This window comes from Typopeltis vanoorti, chromosome 10 (assembly GCF_054136105.1).
Source record: "Typopeltis vanoorti isolate ZY-2024b chromosome 10, IOZ_Tvanoo_1.0, whole genome shotgun sequence".
Classification (NCBI taxonomy): domain Eukaryota; kingdom Metazoa; phylum Arthropoda; class Arachnida; order Uropygi; family Thelyphonidae; genus Typopeltis; species Typopeltis vanoorti.
In genome coordinates, this window is record NC_143558.1 from 84,365,273 (window position 1) to 84,381,369 (window position 16,097).

Genomic DNA, 16,097 nt, shown 5'->3' on the forward strand with positions numbered 1-16,097 from the left:
TAAAACTGGTTTGAACACTGTCTTGTACACAGCTAATTTAGTGTTCCGACTAATTTCTCTCTTATTCCATATGAATTTATTCAATTGACTTTCCACCATACCAGCTTTGCTGATTCTATTGTCTATTTCTAAATTTAATTAACCATCTTCAGTAAAAAATCGTGCCTAAATAGCTGAAATGTTTTACTTCCACAGGTTCTCCATTCACAACACAGTTGACATTTTCAATGATTCTGCCTATTTTCATTGTCTTTGTCTTTTTATTGCTGACCTTCATACCATATCTATTACAACAGCTATTCAATTTAGTCAGAGAATCTTGCAGACTTGTAGCAGATCTATTTAGAAGTATAACATCATCTGCATAAAGCAAAGAGCTGACATTAAACATCTCCAATTTTGATATCATGTTTAATACCACTTTCCTTCATAATGTGATCCATATAGATAATGAATAACAGAGGGGATAATGTACATCCTTGTCTCACACCAGATTTAACATTAAACCATCTTCCTGTACTTCCTTCAATTCTAACTGCTGACTTACAACTCAAATAAAGACTAAGTATTGCTTGATATAATGCCCCATTGACACCATATAACTGCAGTGTATTGAATAGCTTCTCTCTTGGCACCTTGTCATATGCCTTTTCCAGATCGACAAAACTTAAATACAGATCTTTGTTATATTCCCATGCTTTCTCGACTATTTGTCATAAATTGAAGATCTGATCTTGACAGCCTCTATTTGGCCTGAATCCAGCTTGTTCTTCACCAAGCTTTTCTTCCACAATTCTTCTCAACCGTTTCTCAAGTATACTTGCATAGATCTTGCCAGGAACACTCAGTAGGGAAATACCTCTGTAATTCTCACATGCAGTTTTATTTCCCTTTTTATATATGGGTACTATGAGCGCTCTACTCCAGTCATCGGGAATTCGTCCCTCTGTCCAGCCCTTCTGAACTATGCAGTGCAGCCACTGTACGACATTTATACCACCGTACTTCAGCATTTCTGGTCGAATATCATCTACTCCTGCTGCCTTTCCACATTTCAAGCCTTTGATGGCTTTTTCTACTTCAAGTATGGATATGTATTCCTGACTGCATGCCTGGTCAGTGTTTTTTTACCACTGTGCTGTCACTGCTTGTTTCATTTAGCAGTTTTTCAAAGTATTTACTCCATACTTAAAGGATATCTTTTTCTCCCATTTTCATGTCACCTTTATCATCTCTAACTCCTTTTACAGCAATCTCTCCTCCATTCCTAAGCTTCTTCAACAACCTCCAGAATATTTTGCCACCTTCTTGATATTTATTTTCTATATTCTTGCCAAAGTCCTCTCATGACTTTTGTTTAGCTAGTTTTACACAGTGTTTAGCATTCTTGCATTTGTCTCTATATTCTCTAAGAGTTCGAGCTGACTTATTTGACAGGAACTTTTGGTATGCTTTCTTGTTTTCCTTCACTGCCTCTTTAACTTCCTGTGTCCACCAGGGAGTTCTGATTTTTTTATCCTTACAGATAACCTCACCACATGCCTCTCTGGCAGAATCAATCAATGTTTTCTTCAGAGTTTGCCACTGAGTCTCCAAGGTTTGATTCCTGTTCTCAAACTCTTTCATTTTTTCTTCAATAATCTTTGTGTATTTTAGCCTACAGTTCACATCTGAGAGCTGCTCAACTTTTATTCGCTTTAAAACTTTCTTACATGTTATTCTTTTCAATATGAAATTCAATTTTATCCTGCTCAAGACTAAATAGTGATCACTTCCAATTTCAAATCCTCTGTACACTCTGGTGTCCTGCACCAGGGAGAAAACATCACTATCAACAATAACATAGTCAGAGACTTTTCTTATTCCTTGCCTCTTCTCTCCATGTGAATTTGTGCACATTTTTATGTTGGAACATGGTGTTAGTAATAACCAGTCCATGTCCTGAGCAGAAATCCAACAGATATTTGCCATTATTATTAGCTTTGCTCTTTTGTCCAAATTTTCCCAAAATATTTTTGTATGTCTCACAATCATTCCCTACTTTGTTATTTAGATCCCCAACAAGGACCAACTTTTCCTTTTTCATTGTGTCAGTTGCTTTTTCTAAAGCCTCAAAAAATTCCTCCACTTCTACCTTAGTAAAACCTTCTGTGGGACCATAGGCACAAATAAGTCTCATTGTCCAGTTCCCCATTCTCATATTTGCCCACATTACTCTACTTGAGACTGACTGCCATTCAAGAAGATTAGCCTCGTATTTTGTGTTGAATACTATGGCTACTCCTTCTTTTCCTTGATTGTCATTGCCTGAATATAACATTTTGTATTTATTGCTCAGAAAGATCTCACCAGTTTTGGTCTTTTTTGTTGCAGTCACCCCTATTATGTTGATCTGATACTTATCTAATTCCTCAGCTAGCTCCATTTCTTTGCCATTCAGGCTTCTTACGTTGATAGTACCGATCTTTAACTCTGGTGATGTTGAGTTGGGGTTTATTTTCAGATTTGTTCCAGTAGCTGACTTTTTGCTGTTCGCCCTGGTTCCCTGGCGAAAACAACGGGGGCCTTGTTTAACCGGGCGACGTCCCAGCCGGCATGAAATTTTATCATGTTGTACCATCATTCTATATTTTGGTTTAACCAATAAGAATACAATTTGGTCGGCTAAATCCCAAATTGTCAGCCCATCCTCATCCGTTCAGTATCCAAGTAGATACCCAACAGGGTGCACCACGAGAAGGTGAGGATTGGACATTAGGTCAGAAGCTCTGGTCGGTTCTCTGCATTCCTTTAAAGGCTATGTGGAGGTCTCCTCTCAGTTATACAGCTTTGACCCTTAAGCACCCCTTTCTTTCTTTTATAATGTCACCTGATGAAGACTGTTACAAGCCGAAACTAGTAATGTTTTAATATTAAAACCTTTTTATTTAAATCTTGGTTCTAGTCATTAAATTCTTTTAAAAAAAAAAATATATATATATAGATAGATAGATAGATAAATGTGTTTTAAATAATATTATATATGTATAATTTAGCTGAAGTTAATGGCAACAGTTCATCAAACTCAACCTACGATTCAGCTTTTACTTTCAACATCAGAATTTGCTGGTGCTCTAGATCTCATATATACTAGTCAAGAAGTCTTAGCCCAAGAGTTATCTGGCATTCATAGTTTTAGGTATGTCTACTTAAGAATTCTTAAGTTTTTTTTCTGATTTTCATTCCATTCTTTAGAGATATTATGTTAACTATAGCCAGTGGTGAGCTATAAGGGGCCTCAACTGAGCCCTTTGTTAAATTTTTCTGAAATTTGTGAGTCCCTTGTTCTCGTTTTTTTTTTTTTTTTTTTTTAAACAATTTTTTGAAATATATTAAGCAACAAACTCATGCAGTAACCTAAATAACTGATTTTATTAAATAAAATATTATAGTCAATACCATTTTACAAAGAAGAATTCACTTTTGGTAATCACATATAAATAAATAGGACTTGAAAATAATGTGCACTTGATTGGTACCGTTGATTATCACTTGAAGTATAAAAACAAAAGAGAAATATAACAGATTTCAATATTATTGTTTTTAGATAATATTTATTTATTATTTATAGATTGTCATAACAACCTCTCGCACAAACATAACAAATTTATTTTGTTTATAAAAAATGTGGACTATTGCATATTTGCGATTATGAAAGATATTATTCTTATTATATTTTGATAGCTAAAAAATGTTTTTCTTATGTAAGATAAATTAACACAGGTGATTGTGTGCAAATATATCATGTTTAGATCATGAAATATTTGTTTAAAAATGATAGCCTTTACAGGTTGATTGTCGCGTCATACTTTTTGATTAAGGAGTACGCAAGCTGTATTAATAAAAGTTTTTGTGTGAAATAAAGCTTTTTGTTCTTTCTTTCTTTCTTTTTTTTTTTTTTTTTTTGCTTGACGATGTGAGCCCTTTGTTAAAATTTCCATAGCTCACCACTGACTATAGCCAACTGCTCAATATATTGAACTGTTATTGTGAATTCACCGGCTATAACAAATTACTGAAAAGTCTCAACTTAAGTTCCATAACATCAATATTATTCTGAAGAAAATTCACTCTAACAAGCATTTCACTATGACAAATTATTTGTTTGTTCTTTGCAAGTTCACAATAGTTGAGGTTCTATAAAATTAAACTCTTAATCTTTCTCTTAACACATTTACAGCTCTCTTTGTTAAACCACTATTGCAAACAACTTTTTTTTTTTTAGGAAAAAAGAAAGTGCATTTGAAATTTAAAAAAAAAAAAAAGTTGATTGCCTAATACAAGCAGGGGCAACCTTTCCTAGTTCGGGGGCCAAATTATCATTCTGTCTCTGAGTCGAGGGCCGGACCAAATTATTAAATAAAATAAATTAATATTAAATGAATTAAAACAAGTTGCTACTTCATATTTCATTTATTTATAATATAATGCTTTGGTATAAAGCTCTACATAAATTTTATGATATAATGAACGACATAACAATTTAATGTAAAGATTGGCCTTGTACTTCAACTATGAGACTATCATTATTGACGTTAATATTACTTAAGGATAATCGCATAGAATTTTCAAGGTTTTCCTCCATAATTCTTGTCAGAATTTTTGATTTATTGTATTTCATCCTCTAAAAAAACTGTTCACACATATATGTGCTGCTGAAAAGACAAATGATTTTTCTTGAAAAGGTGAGTAAATTTGTATATTTTTCTTCCACCAAATAAAATTTATAAACATCTGTCAAAGCAATGTTGTTAAATTGTGATTTTAGCACTAAATCTGCCTGAAACGCAATAAGTTCCATCTGTAAGTTTTCTGGCACATTATTTATATCAGCATCCATCGGACGAGCAAATATAGCAAATGTGGAGTCTTTGTTTTTGAAGTCGGCAAAACCTGTATCAAATTGCTCTATTAGTGCCTTCAGTTCATCTCCATAACAATTATAAGGGATATTTTTATGAGTTGCTAGAGTAAGAAAATGATAACAATTTTTAGCTGTTATCTGACTTTCCAACAATCATAGTTTATTACAAAAAAGCTTTGACATGTCCATGCAGTTCATGAACCAATTGCCCTTGTTTTTGCAATTTAAGATCCAGTTTGTTTAGGTATCTGGTGACATCTACAAGGAATGCTAAATCACACACCCACTCATCATCTTTTACTTGGTTAATTGTGTTTTCTTTTATGTCCATAAAATCTGCAATGTCTTGTCTCAGATCATGAAATCATTTTAACATTTTACCTTAACTCAACCACCTCACTTCACAATAATAAGACACATCTTCATAATCCGAAAATAGGTCTGCCAAATACTCCTTAAATTGGCAGTGATTAAGTGCACGTGACTTAATAAAGTTAATACTGGCTACTACAGACACCTCCAGACTTCTTTCCTTAGCACTCTATCGTATGCTTTCTCCAGATCTCTACTTCATTCTCCTAACTTAAACAGATCCTACAGCTTACGTCTATCCCCTTTATGGGAAATAGTACTTTACAAATCAGCTAATCTTTCCTAACTTTTTATTGTATTAATTTTTTTATTTTTTATTTTTATTTATTTATTTTTTTTTTAGGAAAGTTATTGACCTTTTTAGTTATCTTACACCAGTACTTAGGTGGTGCTTTTTGGAATTGTCAGTTAGTGTTTAATTTTGAGCTTAATGTACTGAAGATGCCTGTGACACACAGGCGAAAATTATACTAATAAATAATCTTTCTATGTGAGTTTTTTCTGTTATTTATTGTGTACCGATAGTGTGTTTTGCGCAAGTCATATGACGTCAGCTTAATGTGAGTTGAGTTAGTAGAACATACCATGTTTCTCCCACCATGAATCAGACAAACTTCGCTGAAATAGATTAGGGCCGGATCTGGCTCGTGGGCCGGAGGTTGCCCATATGTGGCCTAATAGATAAATTATAGATAACAAATGAAATTTACTCAACCTTTTCAATGCTGTTTTACATAGAGCAAGTGATATTTAACTGAAGATGCCTCACAGATATCACTGTCTGATGTCTTACTTAGCAAGTTCTAGTGAGAGCAGATCACTAGCCTTTTGACCAGGACTGTTCTGCAGTTTGGTACTGGTGTGTTCTACTCTCATAGCATTCACAAACAGAATTATCAAAATCATCACCTGTCTTTTGTATAGTTTCTCTATAGTACATTCATGGAGTGAGCTGGAAAGCAAGTGATGACTTTTATGGGATCGTTTTAACAGAAGGTGACTTAGCTGGTCTCATACAGAAGTTTCAGGGATTTTCATTCTGTAAAGAGACAAATCAGCCAGAACACACATGCACATACACACAAGATTATCAGACGTAATATGCTATGCTATACACTAATGCAAATTTAATATTTGCAGAATTCATTCTATTTTATTTTATATATTGCATCCAGAGGCCTGCTACGACTCAAGTAGCTTCTTTCAAATATAATTTTAGTAAATATAGTGTAGTTAGTCTCATAGTTGCACTTTTTGTGCCTGTCAGTGCATATATTCTTGGGCTGCCTCTTTCAGATCAGGATTAGTTGGTTGTTCCTTATATCCTAATTAGGATTTGAACATGGATCTTTCCATAAGTAGATGTCACATTGCTGTTGACTGTATTATGGAAAGTAATCATCTGAAAATCAGGTTCATGAAAGTGAGAATTTACATTTTTTATGTTTCTTTTAATATACATACATACATAGTTTATTCACAATATGATACAGTGTCAAAAGGGAAAAGAGATTTATATTAAAAATTAAATATTGCAAATTATGGTCTTCCAAGTCTCTCTATCTTGAGCTAACTGGTAAATGTCAGATGGAGTTTTGCAGTTCAGCCTACTTTTAATATATAAATCTAAAATAATAGTTAAATAAATGATTATATTTTAACTTTTTTTTATATAATTTTTTAATATGGCCTTTTCTCTTTAACCAGGCATTTTGGCTCTCAACTTGCAGAGATTGAAAAAATTATAGATAAGATGATGCAAGCAGATTTTATAAGATACATATCTGCTGATCTAAACCGGCCACTAACTGAAGATGCAGCCTTAATGGAGGAAGTAAGTTTATTAACTTGAAATTATTATTATTATTATTATTTAGAGAGACATCGAGGGAGGCCACATATTATACTTGAATTCATACACACTATTTGCATACACAACATCCAATGGCAATCCGTTCAAGTCATGACCTGTGAGAGAAAAAAATCTAGCTCTCACCCCCCTTCTTAGCAGAATTCATTCTGAGCTTCCAAGAATGCCATCTTTTCTTCTCCCCATCCTCCATAAAATGAAAAATTCCATCAATTGAAATCCTGTATGACCTTTTAGAAGTTTGTAAGTCTCAATCATATCATCCCCTCTTCTGTTTGTAGCATCTACAGTCTACAAATTCTCAACTGGTTTTCATGATTAGTATTCCACAATTCTGATATCATTTTTAACACTCTCCTTTGCACTCTCTCTACACTATCAAAACAGAGACCAGACTTGTGCACAGTAGTCCAAGTGAGGTCTTATCAAGGGCTTATAAAGAGGCAAAATGACATCCTTATCTTTACATGTGAAAGTTCGTTTCAGCATTGCACTTATCTTTTGAGTTGTATTTGCAACCATTGCTACATGGCCCACTGAACTTCATCTTCCTATCTGTTAACACTCCAAGATCCTTACCCTGATCAGTTTCTTCAAGCATAATCCCACCAATATAATACAACATTAGATATCAAATCCTACCAAAATGCATGACTTGACATTTATTGACATTGAATTGACATCCATTTTCCCAAGCCCACAATTCCAGCCTATTCAAATCATTCTACAAGTACTGCATATCAGCTGCATTACTGTTTATTCTACCTATCTTTGCATCATCAGCAAACAGCAGTATGTCATCAGTCAAATCCTTCCTAATGTCATTGTACAGTTTGAATAATAGTGGACCAAGGACTGATTCTTGTGGTACTACTGATTACCTTAAATCTTGCAGACTGACATCCCCATATGCCATTTTTTGATATCTGTCTATCAGCCATCCTCTTATCTAAGCTAATATCTTATAATCCAATCCTATATTCTCCAATTTATGCAACAGTCTTCCATGCTGTATTCTGTCAAAAGCCTTAGCAAAATCCAAAAGTATCATGGTGTATCCATGTCCCTTGCCTAGCTCAATGGTAACATTGTTATAGAATGTGAGCAAGTTGCTAAAACATGACCTTCCCTTAATAAGTGCATGCTGTTCATTGCAAAGTAGAGATTCTCTGTCAACTATTTCTGAATGTGAGTCCAAACCAACTTTTCCAAAATTTTCACCACCACTCCTGAGACACTGATTGGTTGTTAAGTTGGACACATCAGACTTTGCACCACCCTTGTGCAATGCAATTACCATGAATTCTTTCTATTCCTGTGAAATCTTTCCTGTTCTGAGATTCAAATTATATAGCCTGGTCAAAGGACTAGCCAGTTCAGCTTAACACTCTTTTAGCATCCATGCTGATATCCTATCAGTCCCTATTCCTGAATTCTTATTCAGTTTGTGCAACAGCTCCAATACCTCCTCCTCATACACCTGAGTTTCTTCATCCAGTGAAGAGGTAGCAGTGAACTCAAAGTTTGCATACACTATTTTGCTAAAAGCTTGACAGTTTTTAGCAAAATGGCACTCATTAGTTGAACAACCTCTTCTACATCTGTCACACTGTCTGCATTCAGCAATTTTCATAACTGCTTATAATTTTCCTAACGGACATCATTCTTATGCAGGTGGTATTCCTTCCACATCATTCTTTTCTTATGAATTTCTTGCTTGATAAGGTTACACATCCATTCGAGTCCTACCCTGTTTATTCTTCAAGCTCTTCTGGACAAATTCAGATATTGCATCATTTAAGTATTTTTTTAAATGCTTCCCATGCATTGTCAATATTCTTCCCATCCAGCAATTGATACCATCGCAAGGAACCTTTTGTTATCATCCTTTTCTTACCTCATCTCTTGCCTGATGAGATTACTCATCCATTTGACCCCTAGTCTATTTAAACTAAACATATATGGTCATTTATATAATTAAAATACAAACTTATTTATTACTGACCATTTACAAATATCTTACATTATATCCTACCAGTTTCGCTAGCAAACTGTCTAGCTTTTTCAAGGCATTTACAGAAAAACAAAAACTAGTAAATGCAAATTGAAAGGAACATAAAAACGTTGTAAACAAACTAGTAGCTAAGGTTACACGTTCGCGTGACAGAGACTGAAAGGACTTATTGTTCTTATTCATTATCACGTATGCGTGTTTGTTGTAAACGTGTAATGTGATTACTGGCTAGTTGTAGTTCAGATGGATTTAGAGAGAGGATCAGGTTTTTCCACGAACTGTTTAGAATGGTACCCTGATTTCTGTTAAGGTTTCTGCTGGTTATTAACACTATTGTGGCTTCCTTGAATAAACGATGTCTGTCATCCAGATATGGCATGGAGCTGTTTTGCCACTCTATCGTGTAGTTAGATGTACAGAAATGATGTGCTAAGCCGGAAAAGATACTTCTGTTGTGGTTTACATCACCAACATGTTCTTTTTGTCTGATTTCTAACATTTTGTAAATAAACTCAAAGCCATTAAGATTGCACCAACAGACATGCTAGCCAGTCTAGATGTTGTATCCCTTTTCACCAATTTATCCAGTAGAAGAGGTAATAAACATCATCCAAGATCTCTTTCCTCTAGATATCACACAGATGTTTAGACACTGCCTAGCAATGGGAAGCCCACTATCACCATCTTGTGTAGACCTTTTCATGGAAAAACTTGAAAAAGAAATTCTCTCCACAATCTCCCCTAGACCATCTACATGATGGAAATACGTTGACAATATCTTCATTATATGGCAAGACAACTTAGAAAACCTAAAATCGTTTGTGGATAAAATCAACTCAATACATGACGAGATAAAATTCACTCTGGAAATGGAAAACAACAACCAACTGCATATTTAGACATCTTGATAAAGAAACAATCAAATGGTGTCAAATTATCTATTTACAGAAAGCCCACAGATACTGGAAGATATCCTCATTATACTTCAAACCATCACAAGATACACAAACTGAGCATTATCCACATGTTGAAATATAGGGCCAGAAAGTTTATATCAGAAGAGGAGGATACACAGACTGAACTCTCACTAATAGCCAACACATTATCACAAAATGGATATCCTCAAAACATCATCAAAAAATATCTATATGGTGACAACCCCAGACAAGAAGAATCATGCTCCCAGCACATTTCTACTGTAGTGATCCCTTTCATGAAGTCAATTTCTTATCAAATAGCCAGTATACTAAGAGCCTACAACATCAGAATGGTCTTCAAACCAACCACTAGCATCAGACAAGTTTTAGGATCCCCAAAAGATAAGGTGCCTTTCTAAAATATCCAGGAGTATATTACATTCCTTGCTCCTGTGGTCTTGCCTACATCGGACAAACTTCACGGAGTTTAGAAATCAGACAAAAAGAACGTGTTGGTGATGTATACCACAACAGAAGTATCTTTTCTGGCTTAGCACATCATTTCTGTTCATCTAACCACATGATAGAGTGGCAAAACAGCTCCATGATATATCTGGATGACAACTACAGACATCTTTTATTCAAGGAAGCCACAATAGTGTTAATAACCGGTGGAAACCTCAACAGAAATCAGGGTGCAATCCTAAACAGTTCGTGGAAAAACCTGATCCTCTCTCTAAATCAATCTGAACTACAGCTAGCCAGTAATCACGTTACACATTTGCAACATTATCACGCATGTGTGATAATGAATAAGAACAATAAGTTCTTATTGTCACGCGAACGTGTAACCTTAGCTACTAGTTGGTTTACAACATTTCTTATGTTCCTTTCAATTTGCATTTACTAGTTTTTATGTCTCCATAAATGCCTTGAAAAAGCCAGACAGTTTGCTGGCGAAACTGGTAGGCTCTAATGTAAGTTTGTTTTTGTAAATGGTCAGTAATAAATAAGTTTGTATTTTAACCCTAGTCTATTTATTCTTCAAACCCTCGGGACATATTCTGATATTGCATCATTTAAGTATTTTTTAATTTTTTTCCATGCACTTTTGATATTCTTCCCATCTAGCAACTGATACCATTCTGCTGAACTCTGTATACTCTTCAGTTGGTCATAATTTCCTGCTTTGTACTTCAGTATGTAACATTCTCTGAATGGAACATTCATAAACTTAGTCACTTCTCAACTGAGTACTGCTTGATCACTGTCACCAGCTGGAGGCAGTATAGTTACATCTTTAACTGAAACACCCTCTGATACTATAATCAAATTTTACACTCTTTGACCTTGAGTTCCTTCTATCACATGCTGCTTGTGGTAGTTATTTCACAACAGCTTAATAAATTCATTTTCATTCTTCTCATGAGATTTTACTGCCACCTGATCAATATTTGGATATTTAAAGTTTCCATTATGAAATACGCTTTTTGCACCCATTTTCTCTATTTGTTGATGCATTTCCTCATCACTAGCAACCAATCTACTAGGTCTGTAACAACACCTCACTATGTAATTTATTTCGTTATATTCCACCTCACACCAGATGGTTTCATATTCACTGCCACAAGAAATACTGTTACTAGTACTACAATCATAGGTCTCAACACTGTGTTCAAGTTATCCAATATCATTAGCAACATGCCCTGAAATAATTGAATTAGTTAAGTATTTAAGTGAGCTGACTTTCAGCTTATTATTTCAATATTATTTACACTCATAAATTTTATAATTTATCAGCTTTCTTTTATTCAGATATTCAAATATTTTTAATCATTCTTGATTAACAGAAATCAAATAAATATAGTTTATTTTCTCGTTGGATGATCTGTGAGCAAAAAATAAAAACTCAATTAAGTGAAAGCACAGTACGATATCATGATTTAAAGTACCTGATAGTAGAAAGTAAGCTCACTAGCAATCTGTTGCAATCTTCAGGGCAGAACTGAATTTCCTACCACATGAATTCAAGCCATGTCTAGAAATTTTCATTCACTTGAACACAGATGCATATGTTTTTAATATGTAATCTGTGCAAAAAGCAACACATTGATAAAATTATTTTAGGGTAACAGAATAACTTACGTTAGGAAGAAATATTTATTATTTGTAAAATTTTTGGCTAGGTTTCTTAGCCATTGGCAACACAGTTGAAAAGAGATAAACACAATAAGATCAATGTTTAAATTGTTTGCATGTGACAATATATGCTAATAACTGCAGGAGGATAACTCCATCCACAACTATTAAAATTGAAAGAAATAAATTTAAATAATTACATTAAGAAATACAGGAATGAGGAGTGTTACTTAGGATGACTTCCTAAATTTGGGAAAGCTTAAAGCAATTGTTTTCGTTGAGGTTCGAACTGTGAATATGAGCTTCACAACTTTCTTTATATAATAATCTTTCAAGAAGAAAATAACTTTTGTGTAGGACTTTAGTTTCGTTCCAATGAATTCTATGGCTAGTGGATATGGCATGTCTTGCTGTGTGACTTATCAGATTCTTGAAGTAAAAATATACTCCTGATGTTCTTCTGGACAAATCTGAGCTGAACAACACTTCTTCCTATAATAATAAGGGATCCTGTAAACTCTTGGATGAGAGAGAGATATTTGTCTTTCGGAGAGGCTAGGAAGGAAGTTTATGAACTGGACAGAAAGAAGCTTATAGGTCAGTCTGGCAAACATGTCTTGCAATTTTCTCTGGTAGTCTTTTAACATATGGAATTGAAATTCTAGAAATTTCTTCTTGAAGATTAGGATGGAGGCCATAATTATTAATTATGTTATCAATTATAACTATTAGAAATGAAAATAGTCCTGATAAATGACAGTTCATTATTTAAGAGAATGAGTAAAACATAGTTTATGTGCATAGTGAAGTAAAGTTTTAATTACACTAATTTTGAGGAGAGAGAGAGAGAGGCGGGGGGGGACAACATCTACAGAATTAAAAAATGAACTAAGAAAGAATTAAGAGAGCTAGATTTTTCTCTTATACAGCTGTGCAGGACTAGAATGGTTTGCTTTTGGAGGATGTGAATGCAGATAGTTTGATTGAATTCAAGAGAAAGTATGACATATGGTGTGAATGATATGTGGCCTCCTTCGATGAGCCCCTAACTCTCTAGATATTGGGTATTTATTATCCTTTTACTTCCCTATCCTAAGTAGCAACATGCATTGTATGCTGTGTCAGTCAAAATTTTCTCTGCTATTGCTGCTTTACAGTGACTTATCTTACTTACGCCTCATGTCTTAACCTCTTCATTTTGCTGCAGCTAAGAAAAATTTTGTTTTTAATTCATGTCTGTGTAGAGGAGTCATGATACAAATTAGAATATTTTCAATTTAAATATTTTTAAAATTTAGATAACACAATGCAAACAAAAAAATTGGTAGTGTATTATTTCCTTTTTTAACATTGTTTTTAATATGGTTAAACACCTTAGAGTCAAGAAATCCTTATTCAGGAAAGATTTATGCTCGCATAAATCTTTCCTGTATAATGTGAGGGTAAAAAAAAAAAAAAAAACTAGTTTCATCCGTTATATTCTAGTTATAACAATACTAATAAATTTTATGGAGTACTTCCCAAAGCAGTTATATACTGAGTTGATGACTTTCAGCAGCTAATCAGTGTAAGCATTATGCAACCCCCCCCCCTCTTAAGATAAAATTACTTTCATATCTACTGCCATGTCCATCCAGATATGTATAGATCTGAATATTGATACACAAGCAGATAGCATATGATAAAATTAATCCTAACTTACATTAGGAAAAAATATTTATTATTTGTATAATTTTTCATCTAGAATTCCTAGCCATTGTCAATACAGTTAAAGAGACAAATACAATAAGAACATCTGCAGGCATTATTATTGTTTGTATATAATAGCATCTGCAGTCCCAAAATTCTCCATTTATTCTTATAATCTACATCCACAGCCCTAATATCTTTAACATTCCTTTGTACCCTCTCTGCTATATCTGAAACCTCAGAAACCAGGAGACCAGACTAGATCATGCTTGTGCAGATGAGGTTATTTCAAAGCCTTGTAAAGAGGCAAAATAACTTCTTTATTTTTACAGGTTAGTGTTTGTTTCAACATTGCAATTATCCTCGGAGCTGTGCTCATGATCCCCAGAATTATATGGTGCCCCCGAACTTGGATTTCCTCATCTACTAACACACCTAAATTCCTGGTTTGGTCAATTCCTTCTAGCATAATCCTGTCAATATAATACACAGATTACATCAGAGTCGCTATGCTCTTGTGTCTTGGCTATATATTTATAGCCACAAAGTGATAGTCCAACAAAGACTGAATAAATTTGGAGAGAAAACAGTGGCAGCAAACAAAGAAAAACTATGGATTGGCACCAGAACATAATGGATTTGCAGAAACCATACATAAAACATGAAAATATACAGATTCAAACAATAATGGGAGACAAAAATTTTTTAAAAAAATTAGAAGGGTATGAACAATAAAAATGAAAATCCAGAATTAACATTTCAATTTTAAAATGTTATAATCGGCTTTTGTCTTTTACTTAATATCTTCATAATGAACTAAATATGCGCAATGTGTATACTATTAAAATCAAAAACAACCTGAAAACTTCAGCGGTCAGTTAAATTTATAATTGGCCACTTCCAATTTTAAGAGAAGGAATACAAGTAATGAACAGCCAGCATGCTTTAATTTGCCTAAGGAGAGTGAAAAGTTATTGACACAGCTAGTGCAAAAAAGTTGGCTTCCCTTACTCATAGAGCCTAACTTATCTAGGAAAGAAAGAGACCTAATGATGGACAACTGGCATAAATTCATATTGTTCTCTTAAAATGGTAGAATATACAGCATTTCTTTAATTAAAAGTTAGGAAATTTGTGTACATAACCAATCATTTTTTGTTTTGAAAAGTTGATTCTTTATCCAAGAAGTAAAAAATTCTCAATTGTTGATTGTTGAAAAACTACATTGACTTTAATTCCTTACTAATTGATATGCACAATAATCAGTTAGCACGATTGAGCAAAATGATACTATTTCCCACTTTAAATGAGCGAGTAATCAGTTAATGTGATTTTTTTTTTACGTTATGCTGATAAAGATTCTGCAGCCAAGTTTCCTGAAGAATTGCAAAGGATAATTTAGGAGGGTGATTATGATGATCATCAAATATTCAGTGTCGACGAAACTGGTCACTTTTGGAAGTGTATGCCAACAAAAACTTTCCTAGCTAAAACTGAAGCATCCCAACCAAGATACAAAGCATCTAAAGATCATCTTGCACTTTTATCAGGAGGCAATGCAGAAGGAGACTTTAAACTCAAGCGTATGTTAGTTTATCGTGCACAAAATCCAAGATATAACATTATTGAAGAAATCAAATTGAAGAAATGAGCGAGTAATCAGTTAATGTGATTTTTTTTTTTACGTTATGCTGATAAAGATTCTGCAGCCAAGTTTCCTGAAGAATTGCAAAGGATAATTTAGGAGGGTGATTATGATGATCATCAAATATTCAGTGTCGACGAAACTGGTCACTTTTGGAAGTGTATGCCAACAAAAACTTTCCTAGCTAAAACTGAAGCATCCCAACCAAGATACAAAGCATCTAAAGATCATCTTGCACTTTTATCAGGAGGCAATGCAGAAGGTGACTTTAAACTCAAGCGTATGTTAGTTTATCGTGCACAAAATCCAAGATATAACATTATTGAAGAAATCATCACAATTGGAAAAAGAACTTGGATTTAATGAACTGGATAATGAAGATGTGAGAAACTTGCTGATTACTATTCAGAACAGTTAAGTGAGAATGATCTCCTTCAACTAGAAGAACAGCGTGCATATGAAGAAGAAGATAGGAGTGCGAACAAGAAGAGAATGTTATGATGAAGCTAACTGCAAAAGAACTCGAGCTAGTTTTCAGTCACATTGAG

At 34.0% G+C, this 16,097-nt stretch overlaps 1 protein-coding gene across 2 annotated transcripts in view; it reads left to right on the forward strand.

The window, feature by feature from the left end:
• scat (VPS54 subunit of GARP complex scat) overlaps positions 1-16,097 on the forward strand; it is a 393,993-nt gene that overhangs the window by 120,721 nt on the left and 257,175 nt on the right. For both annotated transcript variants that reach the window (XR_016548906.1, XM_090398663.1), the window contains exons 8-9: positions 3,036-3,178; positions 6,983-7,109. Coding sequence is in view for 1 of the 2 variants with exons in the window: in XM_090398663.1 (XP_090254789.1) it covers positions 3,036-3,178; positions 6,983-7,109 (270 nt within the window). In the remaining variant the exon portion in view is untranslated. The remainder of the gene's footprint in view (positions 1-3,035; positions 3,179-6,982; positions 7,110-16,097) is intronic.